The 16951-nt window shown below is 39.5% G+C and overlaps 1 protein-coding gene across 1 annotated transcript in view; it reads right to left on the bottom strand.

The window, feature by feature from the left end:
* Positions 1–201: 201 nt before the first annotated feature.
* The window catches only part of LOC311046908 (solute carrier family 23 member 1), a gene marked incomplete at its 5' end in the record, with an annotated part of 78381 nt that continues 61631 nt past the window's right edge, over positions 202–16951 (bottom strand). Inside the window, 2 exons of the mRNA XM_084059487.1 lie at positions 202–734; positions 1843–1938. Coding sequence (XP_083915613.1) covers positions 547–734; positions 1843–1938 — 284 coding nt within the window. The 3' untranslated portion in view covers positions 202–546. The remainder of the gene's footprint in view (positions 735–1842; positions 1939–16951) is intronic.

The following is a 16951-nucleotide window of genomic DNA, read 5'->3' as shown; positions in this document are numbered from 1 at the left end:
GATGATTTAAGGTCTTAATTGTTTCTCTTCACTGGTAAGCTAGCCATTCTAACAAACAAGCTAACATTGTGGTCCATCAAACAATCCTTTGGGTTAGCTGATGATCAGGTTTGCCCGCATCATGTGGTACTGTACCTGGTACAGTAAAACAAAAGAATAATAGAAAAAACATGACATGACAAAAAATGAATTAGAGAGAGAGAGAGAGAGAGAGAGAGAGAGAGAGAGAGAGAGAGAGAGAGAGAGAGAGAGAAACACTAACACTAACACTAACAATTAGGAAAGGTTTTTAGTCATAATTGTATGTGGCACAGTATCCCCCCTCCCAATAGCAATGTTACATTAAAATGCCAGATTTCACTGTGATTTCAGTGAATATGAAGCATTGTTCTGCCCTCTGCTAACAGAGCGAGAGAGAACGCCAAGTGTCAGTGTTAACATGTAGTGAACTCAAAGCCACTTCAATTCTACTCCAGGCTGTGAATAGATGCTACAGATAATACTGTACGTTGGTATTCACAGCTAGTGGGTAATTCCACTTGATCGCTACATGGGTATTCTCTGTTCTGGGGCCTTGTAGGACGGTAGGAAAGGTAGATACTGGCAGCATCTGACCCGCCGCAAAAAGCCACTGCATAGAGGGATGTCATAGCAGGACTGGTCCACCACGTGACCTTTGCCCTCCTCCTCGACTTTCTTGCGCCAACTCTTTAGACCCCTCTCTTTTTCGGTTCCTAAAACAAAAAACAAAACATGAAACAAATGAAAGAGACAAGGAGCTATGAGGTGATGACGTGGCTCAGTTATTGTGTCCCTATTTGGGGCATGTCATTATGGGAAATGAAAGAAATTCCAAGACGATTTTCACAAAATGTTAAAGAATTTCAGAATTTTCAAAATGTAAACAAATGTGGAAATGGTGAAAATAGCTGTCCATTCATCGCATGATGAAATACGTATATAGGGCATATGTGGTTACAGTTCATTGTTTCTTGTGTACAGGTACTTAAAAGTATTAAAATGTTATATTTTGTTCTGGTTCCTCAGACATTGTAGCAGCAATAATAATAATAATAATAATGATGATTATTATTATTGAACAGAATCAGAGCAGAGACTTCTCTTTATGTTCTTATATAGGATTGTGTATTTTGTTTATTACAAAGAAGACACATAGGACACTGATTAATTTAGCAAATTCCTTACTTGTGGCAACAATTTGAAGGGCTGTTTTCACACGCACCCTTCGTATGTGGCCCAAATGATCCAAAATAAAGGCCTATGTTCAGTGCTTAATTTGTAAATGATTAGGTGCCGGAGCTCATGAACCCGTCAGTCTTGCCAACCCAACCCCGCCAACAATAATGATGTTTCCACATCGTTATTTCATAATGATGTGGATTCAGAACTTTAACATAGGAATGTAGCAATAGAAGAATGCTATTATTTATGAACGATTCTGACAACAGAAAAACAGGATGGGAAGGGACGCACATTGAAACAGCTTGCTCGCTCTCTCTCTCTCTCCCCCTCTCTCTCGTCAACTGTGCATGCCTTCTTCACTGACTTCCCTTGTTTCTCTTCTGTCAGGATTTGCCAGAGAGGGGGGGACATATGGACAAATCTTGTTTTAAAATGTGCGCCTAAGAGTGCCATTCTCGGCATTAATTAAGCACTGGCCATGTTGGGAAAGAAAGAAGAATGCGCAATTCCCTTTTAAAGTGCTTGAAGGTGCTGTGAGCAAGGTTGTTACTGCTCTATAAACATCTATTTACATGTCTGTGTGTATAAAATCAGTAAAGTGGTTATGGCTTTGGTTGTGAGGTGGGGATGATGTCATACCTGGTATGGTGTTGTCCAGAACAAAGCCAAAAAAGCCTCCAATGAACATGTGTGTAGTGAACAGAACCACAATAACTTGATCCAGCTCTTTAACTCCTGAAAGCAGAGGGAAAAAACAAACAGAAAACATTTGGTGGATGACTTAATCTGAATATATTTCCTGTTCACAGAGATTCTAAATCAGCTGCTATTTTAACCAGGCACAAGCGACTGTGATTTGATATCTGCTGCCATTTTTATCTGCTGTACATGTTTCTGTACCTGCACCAGAAGCATTTCTGCCTAATTGTATTGCTATTTTAAGCATAGAGTTGACTTAGCTCTTATTACATTAGGAATATTTGACATATGTGACTTGTTTTCTTTGTTTCTTTCTTTTACTATTCTTCGCCCATTTCCATCACCAGGATCAACACTAGAAGGCCTCGTTGAGACATCAGACATAGAGCAGGAGATGTACGGTCAAGCAAATACCTAGCTGAAACAAAATGTTCATTAAACAGATCAGCAATACATTGTTTATTGCCTGCACGATTTATTTGAAGTGGGAGCAACACAGAGGGAGTTGGGTTTAGAGACTTTAGAATTTTCCAGAATTTGAAGGGGTTATTTAAGTTGTCAGAGATACAGTAGAATGTAAATCAAATTCAGCTTTCGATTTCCTAATGCAAATACTGCATTTATTATGGAGATGTTGAAATCTAGCCCAGAGAGAAGGGGAATTTAATTATCTGGCTTCATGCCAGGCAATGTTACATTCATGAAGTAGAGTAGAGACCTCTGAGGAACACCATGGGTTACTGACTTTCATTATAATTCTTTGTCGTGGTGCGTGTTTCTGTGTAACTATTTTCTGTTTAACTGTTTTCTTAACCGGTACACACCATCCACATCTGGGATCATGCTAATTCTGCCCAGGTCACCATTATCGAGATCATGCAGTTTTGGGAAGCCTAGTATATCTGACACATGTGTTAGCGCAGTGGTAGTCTGGGAGGCATTGCCTCGGAGTTTGGACAGCGGGGGCGCGGCCACTGCGTTGTGATTCAAATCAACAGCCAATGAAGAATAGGGGGCGGGATCCACATGCAGTGGGTGTTGCATCTAAATAGGATCGACGGGAAGCAATTTCCCCTTGAGAAATTTCGACCGCCATTGTTGTGTACTGCTGTTTGCCTCTCGTCGGACTTTTTAGACGAGTTGCAACCGGTAAGAGGCGTGTCCGCTCAGATTCAGAGCGTGACGTACATCCCGCCCACAAATACAGGGGGTTTGGCCCAGAAGTTCCTCGCCGAGCCGGCGAAAACTTCTGGGAACTCAGATTAGCGCAGTGGTCACTTTAGATCATTTGAGAAAACTCAGACCAGCAAGAATTCATTAGGATTGTTGGTTATGATTAGGTCCAAGAGAGTAGATTTATTTTCATACTTAGAATTAGGACGTGTTGTTAAATTAACAAGCTGGGAGAGGTTCCACTCACAACAGACGCCTTTCAAACCGTCTGAGACAGGAGTGAGCCAATCCCACTTTAAACTTCCTAGAAGCACAAACTGAGAATCATGAAATTCAGCCAATATATCCAAACGAAAAGACAGGAAGCAGAAGGAGCTTTGCATTAATCTACTATAACTGTAATGTATTGTCAGGGCCAGTCGTACTGCCACGAATTCAAGTAGTAGGGCAGTTTCGAGGCTCCGTGAGCACCCCAAAAACACATCTCTTAAACCTGTTTTTTCAGGACCCTAAAGGTGTCTAGTTATGATTTCTGCTTGTTGCCCATGTCAACTAATGTCCCATGGGATTTATTTTTAACCCTTTCTGACACCTACCCCCAACCCAAACCATAACATGGAGATAACAGAGAATACCATAACTCTTGAAGTAAACAACATACAGCAACAAATGAACACATTTTTCTATATCATTTTGACCCAAGGAATTCATTAAAGTAGTTTTTATTCAGATTCAAACACATATTGACTCTATTGCAGGGCAGAAACAGCCAAAAACTAGCAGAAAATGTTGAAATCATAATGATCACATCTATATTTCTCTTTGTACTAAACCTTTAAGGTGTATTCTTTTTTACCATATGTTTTTTAGGACCTTTATGGTGTCTAGTTAAGATGTATTCTTGTTGCCCTGGTCAAATAATGGCCCATGGGGTTCATTTTAACCCTTTCTGACACCTATTCCCAATCAAACCATAAAATGGAGATAACAGAAAATACCATAACTCTTGAAGTAAACAACCTACAGAGACAAATTAATACATTTTTCTATATCATTTGGACCCAAGGAATTCATTGAAGTGGTTAATATTAAGATTCAAGCACATTTTGACTCTATTTCAGGACAGAAACAGCAAAAGATAGCAGAATATTTTGAAATCACATTTATATTTCTCTTTGTACTACGTTTTTAAAGTGTATTATTTTCTACCATATGTCTTTTAGGACCCTAAAGGTGTCTAGTTAAGTTTTAATCTTGTTGCCCTGGTCAAATAAGGTCCCATGGGGTTTATTTTAACCCTTTGTTACACCTATTTCCAACCCGAACCATACAATGGAGACAATAGAAAATACCATAACTCTTGAAGTAAACATAGAGACAAATTAATTCTATATATAATATTTATATATATAATGTTGACCCAAGAATTCATTAAAGTGGTTATTATTAAGATTCAAGCAGGTCTTGACTCTATTTCAGGACAGAAACTGCAAAAAAACGAACAGAAAATGTTCAAATCACATCTATATTAATCCTTGTATTAAATACTTAAGGTGTATTCTACTTTACCCCATGTCTTTAGGACCCTTATGGTGTCTAGTTAAGATTTCTTCTTGTTGCCCAGGTCAACTAATGTCCCATGGGGTTCATTTGGTGACCATTTTAAATCGATGTCCACAGGAGTGGCGTTTTCATATCTGAACCAAGACAAATAAACCCACCTTTTCATAGAATGTTTACACCAGGAATCTAATGGAAAGGTCACTGACATGGTACAACCATTCTTTATTGGTGAAAAATACACAAATATCAAATTCTGGCTTATATCAAAACACAATTTCACTGATCAGTATCATCCATCTCATCATCAAACTCCTCCTCTTCCCTCACATCATCACTGATGACACCAGCAGCCAAGAGGTCAATGAGAGATAGGGGCAGAATTGGCCCACAAGACCAGACAGGCTCCAAAATCCCTCCTTCTGTCTTCTGCCACCCCTGACCATCATAGGATTTAGGCCTCCAAAAGATTGGCCCAGCTGCTCGCTTGTAACAGGTCACTCTATAGTTCACCCACTGGATGTGGGGGATGAGTGTGTCCTGGCATGGGGGCAAGCGAGCTGGTCCACGCCTCAGCCTCTACTGCGCCTTGATGGAATGAAGACCACTCTTGATTCCATCAAGGGCGCAGTAGAGGCTGAGGCGTGGACTTTCTGAGAAATTCATAGTGCAAGGTCAAGCCACCAGGAAACCCCAGGACTTTAAGTTATTTCTGGGCAATGCGGAAAATATGCGACAGCTCTGCCAGTTGATGCTCAAGGTCTGGGGGAGTAAGGAGGCAGCATCCCGGCTGGCAAAAACAGCTGTGAAACAGCTGCTCTCATCGTGGAAGGAACAGCTCATAAACTTGTGGCATTAGATTGAGAAGTGAGTTGATTGATCAATACCTATATAACTTTGGTGAGTTCTTGTGTTAGCAGATTTTAATGATTGTTGATGTTAATGACGACATCAACCTGCTCATCTACCTTGACACTGGCACAGGCAGGCACCGTCAGCTGGTAAATGTCACAGAGCTAGGAACCTCTCTTGGGCAGCCATACTGTAGCACCCTGCTTGGGTACCATACATGTATTCAGTGATCAGGGCTGTACTAGTTCCTTCAAGGGCAAGGTGGCACCACTCAAAAAGCTCCAGAAGAACCCCAAATTTCAAAAGGCTTTCAGGTTGGTGTATGATCATCCTAACAATATTTAATGATGATGATGATGATGATGATGATGATGATGATGATGATGATAAGAGGGAAGAGGTTGAGATGGATGATACCGATCAGTGACATTATGTTTTGATTATTCAATAAAGTTATATTATGCCTAAATATAAGCCAGAATTTGATATTTGTGTGTTTTTCACCAATAAAGAATGGTTGGACCATGTCAGTGACCTTTCCATTAGGTTCCTGGTGTAAACATTCTATGAAAAAGTGGGTTTATTTGTCTTTGTACGTTGTCTGGTTCAGATATGAAAACGCCTCTCCTGTGGACATCGATTTAAAATGGTCACCAAATGAACCCCATGGGACATTAGTTGACTTGGGACTTGGGAAGAAATCTTAACTAGACACCATAAGGGTCCAAAAAAAACATGGGGTAAAGTAGAATACACCTTAAGTATTTAATACAAGGATTAATATAGATGTAATTTGAACATTTTCTGTTAGTTTTTTGCAGTTTCTGTCCTGAAATAGAGTCAAGACCTGCTTGAATCTTAATAATAACCACTTTAATGAATTCCTTGGGTCAAAATTATATATACAAATGTGTTAATTTGTCTATGTATGTTTACTTCAAGAGTTATGGTATTTTCTATTGTCTCCATTGTATGGTTCGGGTTGGGAATATTTGTAACAAAGGGTTAAAATAAACCCCATGGGACCTTATTTGACCAGGGCAACAAGATTAAAACTTAACTAGACACCTTTAGGGTCCGAAAAGACATATGGTAAAAAAGAATACACCTTAAAAATGTAGTAAAAAGAGAAATATAGATGTGATTTGAGTGTTTTCTGCTTGTTTTTGGCTGTTTATGTCCTGAAATAGAGTCAAAATGTGCTTGAATCTTTATAATAACCACTTCAATGAATTCCTTGGGTCAAAATGATATAGAAAAATGTGTTCATTTGTCGCTGTATGTTGTTTACTTCAAGAGTTATGGTATTTTCTGTTATCTCAATTTTATGGTTTGATTGGCAATAGGTGTCAGAAAGGGTTAAAATGAACCCCATGGGCCATTATTTGACCAGGGCAACAAGAATAAATCTTAACTAGACACCATACAGGTCCTAAAAAACATATGGTAAAAAAGAATACACCTTAAAAGTTTAGTACAAAGAGAAATATAGATGTGATAATTGTGATTTGAACGTTTTCTGCTTGTTTTTGGCTGTTTATGTCCTGAAATAGAGTAAAGATGTGCTTGAATCTTTATAATAACCACTTTAATGCATTCCTTGGGTCAAAATGATATAGAAAAATGTGTTCATTTGTTGCTGTATGTTGTTTACTTCAAGAGTTATGGTATTCTCTGTTATCTTCATGTTATGGTTTGGGTTGGGGGTAGGTGTCAGAAAGGGTTAAAAATAAATCCCATGGGACATTAGTTGACATGGGCAACAAGCAGAAATCATAACTAGACACCTTTAGGGTCCTAAAAAAACAGGTTTAAGAGATGTGTTTTTGGGGTGCTCACGGAGCCTCGAAACTGCCCTACTAAAGAAGTTTAGGCTTAGAGAATGATTTTCGCAATCATATCGAATCATATTAGTAAGCCTGACATCAGTTTAGTCGATCTGCACGACACAGATTGTAAGCATTTATTACAACCAAATGTAACAACATTATGCTTTATCCTCAGTATTCTCTAGCCAGATCCCTATCCAATAATTCATTGCATGTGAATATGTGGAGCACTGTTGGAGAAAATAGTTGCTCTTTTGCGTTTGGGGAGATCCAGGTATGGTATCTCTCTACAAAACACAGAGAAATGTAAGGAGGGGGAAAACTGTGAGGAATTTCACTTGTCTGTGATCTGTCACTTGTCTACTTTTGACGTAATGGCATGCACATATCTCTATGCACAACTTAACTACGTAGTTAACCACATATACCCTCTAGACTTAGTGGACCTGAGTTGGCCCTGTACTTGGACCGCTTTTTTCCGTCTACACAAAGTTTCTTTGACAAAAATAGGCTATTTTTGGCTAATGTTGCCCCCAGAATATCGATGCTGGGTTTCAAGTGATGAAAAAAAAATGAAAATGAAATGTATCCCAAAACTCCATTTTAACATTTCACTTTTTTTCATGGACTGAAGAAGAATTATTTGGATCTCGTAACATTACTGCAAGATCGTATGAAAAACAGACTTTGCACGGCCAGCTGATGTAATTTAACAACAGCGGTGAGCCACACACGTGAAATAATATAACTAACCCTGACTTGATATTTATACAAAAGTTCTGACTTTTAGGTATATGATACATTTAAAATCTGTGTTCTGTCTCATTCTCAACCTCAAATCAATTTAGGCACCTTTTTTAGCTCGCCTGTAAAGTGTGCCCTTGCATGAAACCCTAACCCTTGCACGCACACACACACACACACACACACACACACACACACACACACACACACACACACACACACACACACACACACACACAGTCTCCTCTGAACGGAAAACAACCAAACAGTTATGTTCACAAAGAACTCCAGTTGCCTATTGCCCTCCTTGGTGTGGGTGCATTGTTCACGTGTGTGTGTGTGTGTGTGTGTGTGTGTGTAGGATGGGATGGTGATGATGGTAGGTGTAGAAGAGATCTGCCGTCAAAACGGCTTTGTCCTGGCCATGCTGATTATAGCAGATTACACACAGTGACACAGGATAGTGTTGGCGGTTGCGCTGGGGAGGCTGCTATAGCCAAGAGGATTTGTTTAGGTAAGTAGCCCAGACCTTAAGTGACCAGACAAAGTCCTCGTGCCTAGCTTTTGGATTAGCTACGACGGATCAAGGTGTTACACATGCAGAGAAGAGTAGGTTTAATCTAGCAGATTGCTCTTTTGATGTTGCATGTAAATGGGCGCAAAAAAAAGGTTTTTGATTGATTTCTGTCATGTGTCAAGCTTTGTGAAAAAGCTTGGGAGCACTTTCTACGTATATAATGCATTATAAATATACTTATATATAATATTTATATATAACACTTATATACAACATTATATAACACTGTACAATTATAGTTATACTCACTCATAATGCTTTATTACAATAATCATAACACATTATTATTATCATTATCATCATCATCATCAGAGCATTACGCCCATGTGGTATGAGCCCAAACCATTCGGCTGTTCCAGTAATCATAACACATTATAAAGCATTTTATAATGACTTAGAAGTATAAATACATTCTAATCAGCATAACACTCTATAATTATAGGTGCTGGTCCATACCCGTGGGGGGATATGCGCATATGATCTGGCAACCCGGGGGGCCATCCCACAGATGGGCAGCCGTAACCATGGCATGTTGTTACGCAAAAACAAACAAAATAACCGGCAGAGATTTGGTGAAATAAAAAAAACGGGCTTTGCTGTTCCGTGCACATCGTAAAGTGAAATTGCATTGATTCCGTGCAAGAACATCCCAAAACATCTCTGCCTTCAACTTGGGGAATGTCATTACTTTACTTAAAGCACCAATGACCACTTACAGGCACTTACAATAACACAGTAATCACACTATAATGCATTATTACAGTGTATAATGCATCATAAAATTATCATAATGAAATAGTGATGGGTTTTTGTTATGGGTTTCTTAATCCCGCAGTTAACTCATTCTACTCCTTCTGTTTATTCATGTATAGTTAATCCAGCTGCATTGACTGGAAGCACTTTATGTCAAATCCTGTTGTTGTTTAATGTGCTGTATAAATCAAAGTGACACACGCACGCACGCACGCACGCACGCACGCACGCACGCACGCACACACACACACACACACACACACACACACACACACACACACACACACACACACACACACACACACACACACACACACACACACAGGATAGAGGAGCGGGACCTTACGTAAGGAAAGCTGTCCCCTTCCATTACATTCTGTAATCAAATAATTGATGAAAAACAATACTTGTGTTACGACTCTTGGATTCCACATTGGCTGCTGGTGCGCAGTGCGCAATGCAAGCCTTTTGTAACCCTGCTAATCTCTCAAGCTGGAAAACACATTATAGCATGTTTTTATGCATACACACATGACAATGGTTAATTGCTTGTATCTTAACAAAACTGTTGTACGTCATGACGCGCAGAGAATGCTCGGCATCAATCAATCTGTCGTGAATTTGACATGAGCATAGCCAACGGTCAAATGTGATAAATGGCTGCATCTAAACATATGCCGCCATTTATTTAATTAAAAAAGATTTAACCTATGTCAAACAATTCTATTTCGTAAAGATCAACATTAACCATAACTTAACGAAGCTATCCTGACATAAATAGGTATTTCCAAATTGTTTGCAATTAATGGCATGAACAGGAGACTGCTGGTCACTCGCAGACTTTTTCATTTGGCCAGGCTCATACAGTAGCATATTTTAATTCTCATAGATGTAAAGAATTTTAATAAAGTAATTACAAGCAATTAAAAACAATGTATATCTCCAATGTTATAGGTTAAATGCTTAATCACCTACAGTATTTAAACAAGTTTTGACAGTCAACCACAAACCAAGTCATAAACCTTGGTGTAGTCCTGGAAATGAACTTTAACAGCCACATTAATAACACTATCACCTTAAAAATATACCACGGGTTAAAGGACTTATGTTCAAACAGGATTAGGAATATTTCTTCCTATTTCCACTTCTTTGTTCTTACTATTTTTTATTGTGTTTTTTGCTCTGTGTCCTGAATAGGTGTTTTCTATTAGATACGTGTTTAACTTTTTTGTCTTTTCTTTCTGTTTACTGAATTAAAATGTCCTTTTATAATGTGTTTCCTATTGCTTAATGTTTTGCGTAAAGCACATTGCATTGCCTTATTGTTGAAATGTGCTATACAAATAAATTTGCCATCAGATCTCGACAATGGCAGATCTGGCTCTATTAAAACCTCTATGCGCGTGCAAGTATTTTTGTATCTTTCCATGGCACGTCCTTCTGGAGTTATGCCACAATTTGTAACCTCACTTAAGGAGAGAAACCCAACAATCAAATGCCATTCCTTTGCCAGTGCATGTGATCTCCAGGTCGAGGGTTTTAGCCACTGGGACCTCAGCAGGAGATCAGGGATAAGTCCAGTATATCACAGCCAACCATTAGCGATGGAATCTCTCCTGAACGTGGCAGTCTGGTGGCACGGGGGGACGCACGAAGCCTTAATTAGTCAAAACGGCAGCTTAATTACTCATCTCCAGGAGGGTGCACTGCAGGGTCCGGGAAAGAGTAATTTCCTCTGTAATACGTTAAATTAACCACATGTTAGGAGCTTTGATCGGCTATTTTCAGAAATTTGGTGTAGAGGAACAAGTATATACCCCCTGGGGCCCCTGGCCAACAAAGTGGTTTTAGTAGGGGCTGCTAACCACATAAAATGGCCAAATCGTTACGCGGCGGATAAAAGCACCAAATTTGATACAGATGTCCCTTGGGTCATCCTAAAACATCCTAGAAGGGGTGCCCAAAAAAATCTTAAACAGGAAGTGAGTTATGGACAAAATTCAAAATGGCCACCTAAACTGTTGACCGTTGACTCAAAAGACACCAAAAGAATCTCCAAAAATATAAAATTTGGCACATATGTCCCTTGGGTCATCCTAAGACATCCTAGAAGGGGTGCCCAAAGGAATCTGAAACAGGAAGTGAGTTATTGACACAATTGAAAATAGCCGCCTAGTGTTGTCGATTGACTCAAAAGACAACTAAAGAATTTCATAAAAGCATACAATTTGGCATACATGTCCCTTGGGTCATCCTAAGACATCCTAGAAGGGGTGCCTGAAATGATCTGAAACAGGAAGTGAGTTATTGACTAAATTGAAAATGGCCGTGTACAGTGTTGACAGATGATGCAAAAGACACTCATAGAAAATAATCTCATAAAAGCATGACATTTGGTACAAATGTCCCTTGGGTGATCTGAATGCATCTTAAGGGGTGCCCAAAAAAAGTTTTAATAGTCTCTCAATGGAAAACACTCCTCCCCCACGGGCTGCACTGCTACAACATTCAAATCGAGCAGTTTGCCAATCTGGCATTTGGTCCAGAAGCCTGAAAGCTATGCAATCTCTACCATCTCCTGACAAATATGGATGGATTAAAGTCGCTGATTCGTGGACACCTTTATGGACACCTTTATGGACACTCTTGCCAGAGGCTGCCAAAGTTTATAGAGAACTCAAGTGTGGCTGCAAAGCTGAGCCCTTCTGTTCGAGAAAGTGTAGATGCCGGGATGCTGGATTACCTTGCAGAGCATTATGCCAATGTGCTGGTAATTGCGAAATGGCACACATGAATACATGTAGTTACTAAACACTAATCACAAAAAAACAGTAATGATTAAGAAGAAAATACATGAGAAGATAGAGTGTAAAACCAGCAAGAAGATGTAGAGTGCAAAATAAACAATATGCAGAGAGTAAAATAAGAATATGCAGAGTAAGATAAGATGCAGAGTAAAATAAATAAGAATATGCAGAGAGTTAGATAACTAAAGAAGATTCAAAGAGTAAAATAAAAAAATAATGCAGAAAGTAAAATAAATAAGATGATGTAGAAATGAAAACAGAAGGTAGACTACAAAATACGGCAGGTTATGCACTGCATAACCTGTCATATTGAGTCTGCATAATATGCAGACTGCCGTGGTCAACTGTTTAAACAGCCATTTAGAATTTCTTCAACATGGTCCCTTCCTAAAAAGTTTAATAAACAAGCAAACAAACAAATAAATAACCCCTTCTAGGCTATATTAAGAAGCACTCAATGTACGTACCAAATGGTACACTTTTAAGACGTCCCTTTATGTTTTCTTTTGTGTCAACTGCTTTAGGCGGTCACTTCCTGTTTAAAACCTCTTTGGGCACCCCTTGTAGGATGCGTTCAGATCACCCAAGGGACATTTGTATCACATTTCATGCTTTTATGAGATTCTTTAGGTATCTTGCATCATCTTTCACACTGTAGACGGCCATTTTCAATTTAGTCAATAACTCACTTCCTGTTTCAGATTATTTTGAGCACCCCTTCTAGGATGTGTTAGAATGACCCAAGGGACATATATGCCAAATTGTATGCTTTTTGGAGATTCTATAGGCTTTTTGAGCCAATCGCCAACACTGTAGGCGGCCATTTTCAATTTTGTCAATAACTCACTTCCTGTTGAAGACTTTTTTGGGCACCCCTTCTAGGATGTCTTAGGATGACCCAATGGACATGTGTGCCAAATTTTATGCTTTTTGGAGATTCTTTAGTTGTCTTTTGAGTCAATCAACAACACTAGGCGGCCATTTTCAATTGTGTCAATAACTCACTTCCTGTTTCAGATGTTTTTGGGCACCCCTTGTAGGATGTCTTAGGATGACGTAAGGGACATATGTGCCAAATTTTATGCTTTTTGGAGATTCTTTTGGTGTCTTTTGAGTCAACGGTCAACAGTTTAGGTGGCCATTTTGGATTTTGTCCATAACTCACTTCCTGTTTAAGATTTTTTTGGGCACCCCTTCTAGGATGTTTTAGGATGACCCAAGGGACATCTGTATCAAATTTCATGCTTTTATCCGCCGCGTAACGATTTTTCACTTAGCAGCCCCTACTATTTAAGTGGTTGGTGGTTTTCGGTGACGTAGTATGTGGATATTCGGTGGCGTTGCAACAGTGATGTTCGGATGGGGGAGGCAGGTATGGAGCCTCCGTGGAGACAGGAGAGAATGGGGTCTTAGTGGAGATGGGAGAGCATTGGGTCTCAGTGTCAACATGGAGTTGAGTGAAAGGTACGGTTTGTTTCCATATGGAATTCAGCATAAGACATGTTTGTTCTGTTCCTGTGACATGTGATTATTGAAGATATCCTTTGGGGGAAAACGTTCAATGTTTAGGGGTCAAGGTGTTATGACCCTGAGGTTGTGTGAGGTTGTTCATTTTATGTTTGTTTGTGTTGTAATCATCACTGTGCCTCTGTGTGTGTGTGTGTGTGTGTGTGTGTGTGTGTGTGTGTGTGTGTGTGTGTGTGTGTGTGTGTGTGTGTGTGTGTGTGATGAGCTGCAGGTGTGCTTGGCGTATTGAATGAAGTGGATGATTGAGTATGTATGTTGTTCCAGGGAGCTGATTGGTTCCAGGCTTCCAGCGGTGGGTTTAAAGGGCCGGCTTTCCCTAGTGCCTGCGGGCTTTCCTCTCTGCAGTCCAAGCCAGACTGCCAGCTAAACTGTCACTCTGTGTGAGATGTCTTCATAGAAGTGTTCATTGATTTCACAGCACAGAGCACACTTCATCATCCACTCATTCAATCAGTCAAACACACCTGCAGCCCATTAAGCACACACACACACACACACACACACACACACACACACACACACACACACACACACACACACACAAACACAAACACACCAACAGAGACATAAACAACAAACACAGAGGCGCAGAGAAGATTAAAAACATACAAGCATGGAATGAACAACCTCATACGACCTCAGGATCGTATCACTTGTGTCTTCCAGTAGATGCCCGCTGCTTAAGAGCCGGCAGTCTTGTCTACACATTCTCATTCTCACTCGCAGGTCACAGTATTTAGGCATGTCGACTTTTGCCCCGAGAGGCCCCGAGTGAGGCGATGTTTCTTTTACTAATATTTTTTAGCTCAGTTTTCTTGATTTATGTTTTAGTTTTCTGTTCAGAATTTCTTTCCGTTCTTGGGCTTTTGTTTTTCTCACGTGTTTACCCTTAGTTCTACTTTTAGCCAATGTTGATAATCATTATAGTTTTTTTTATATGTATTATTAGACCCTGCTATGAGGGAGCCTGTAAGAGTGAACAATACAATAAAAAATATCTAATATATAACCACAAACAGAGAACGAGAAAGGAGCGTGGTAGGGATTTATGGTCCCCTGTCTGAGGGAGAGAGAGAAGCAAGAGGATGGGAGGATGCATGTGTGAAGTCACTGTCCCCAGCTGACCACACTGATGACTAAATGAGAGGACACTGTCATAAATCATATGTACACTGTCAACCTGTCATGGGTGTTACAAGTCACAACTTATACAGCATAATATCATAAATTATACCTGTCAAACACACATCATGTGCATCAACTCACGTGCATGTGTGGCACAGCAACTTTATGTAAAACTGGCCTTTTACTGTGTGTTCTATTATGTAGCAAGTGACAGCTTCGCTCATATGGTTATAATCAGAGGTCCTATGATCCCCACACATACTGAAACATTTTGTTGGTAATATTGTCATAGTAACAGATTTGCCTCATTTACTGTCTTGTCTACAGTAGGTCTTGTATGCGTTATATTCCCTCATCTAGTCTTCATAGTTCTACAGTACGTTCACGTCTTTCTCAGTTGTATCTGGTTTGCAGTCGCCGCTCATATGAGGAAAAAAATGGGAAAAGTGGACACCTGGGAACTCTGGGCAGAAGAAATGTCCCCGGAACACATGGGCACCTAATTGGCAAATTTCCTAACTGTAAAATAATTCAGAATAAATGTATGCTTTGGGAAATGAAGTGTATGACAACCTGTTACACATGGATGTCTGACTATATGTAAGAGAGTCATTAAGAGATGAGATTTTTCTTGAAATGTTTAGTGTTGGCTTGAATGAATAGAAAGAAGTTACTATGTAATAGCGTTTGTGCGAATGTTCTCATGATGCAAACCGTTCCAAAGAATATACAGTATTTCCTTTCAGAATATGACTCTCAGAATCCTTTCAGAATATGACTCTCAGAATCCTTTCAGAATATGACTCTCAGAATTCTTTCAGAATATGACTCTCAGAATTCTTTCAGAATATGACTCTCAGAATTCTTTCAGAATATGACTCTCAGAATCCTTTCAGAATATGACTCAGAATTCTTTCAGAATATGACTTTCAGAATTCTTTCAGAATATGGCTCTCAGAATTCTTTCAGAATATGACTCAGAATTCTTTCAGAATATGACTCGGAATTCTTTCAGAATATGACTCTCAGAATTCTTTCAGAATATGACTCAGAATTCTTTCATAATATGACTCATATCCTATGCTTGACGGAATGTGTCCACACAAAGTGAGCGGAGGAGCGCTTTGTTTTCGCATGGAACATTTATTGACGCCCACATTTTTACCATATTTACCAGGTGCCTAGTCTTCCGAGGTCGCCGGATTTGCGAGGTGCCCACAATGTTTAGGTGCTCACAGTCAGTCCATTTGTCTTGTGTTGCATGTCTTGTCTTTGTTACTTGTTTCACCTTTACAGGAGCTGTATGTATTAAAACACCCAAACTTGGGTTAGTGTTAAACCACCCAACTTGTTTTTGATTTCTGCCTGCCTCGCTGTCCTGCATTTTGGTTCTCACCACACCAGCATATGAGAAATATGAGGTTTAGAAATAGCTGCCACTATTGATTTTGCACAAAGAATGGGACAATTCCAAATAGAAGAAATTTGCTTTTATGGCTTTTGCCATATAACGCCTTGGAACCAGCTCCACAAACGTCTCTGTGATGGCCATTATTATGTATTATGGTCTACTCTAAACATTCTCAAGCTCCTTTGTACACTTGTGGCAAACTCCACCCATCTGACCCTGAGCCGGTACGGTACACAGCCTGACCTACAGTAATTATATTACATTGCCTCTAACCTTAGCACTAACAGATACATGCTTAACCCTTACCCTAACCATAAACCCTAACAGACTCCATGCTTAACCAACGCTTAACCTAATCATGTGAAACTGTCGTAAAATCTGGGGTCACCGATTTTGTCCGCAATTTGATATTCTGTTTGTAATAAATAAATCAAGGTGTTAACCTTGATCTTTTTATTTTTTTTGTATTTAAGTTGTGGGTTCTCTGTCTGTAGTTTGCAAAAGTAGTAAATTATGTTAAAAATGCTAAAACAGTTTTTTTTTTTTCATTTGTCACTTTAAAGATTCTTTCCATTGAGAATTATGTGGAAACACCACTCACAACCTTGGTGCTGAAAGCAGACACCAGAACTAAAAGTTTCATGTGTATGTCAAGATGTGTGTGTGCCTACATGCATATGAATGTGAGTGT

The sequence above is a fragment of the Gymnoscopelus microlampas genome, assembly GCF_963454915.1.
Source record: "Gymnoscopelus microlampas genome assembly, chromosome: 6".
Classification (NCBI taxonomy): domain Eukaryota; kingdom Metazoa; phylum Chordata; class Actinopteri; order Myctophiformes; family Myctophidae; genus Gymnoscopelus; species Gymnoscopelus microlampas.
Note: the sequence above shows the minus strand (reverse complement) of the source record. Positions and strands in the feature narration are given on the sequence as shown.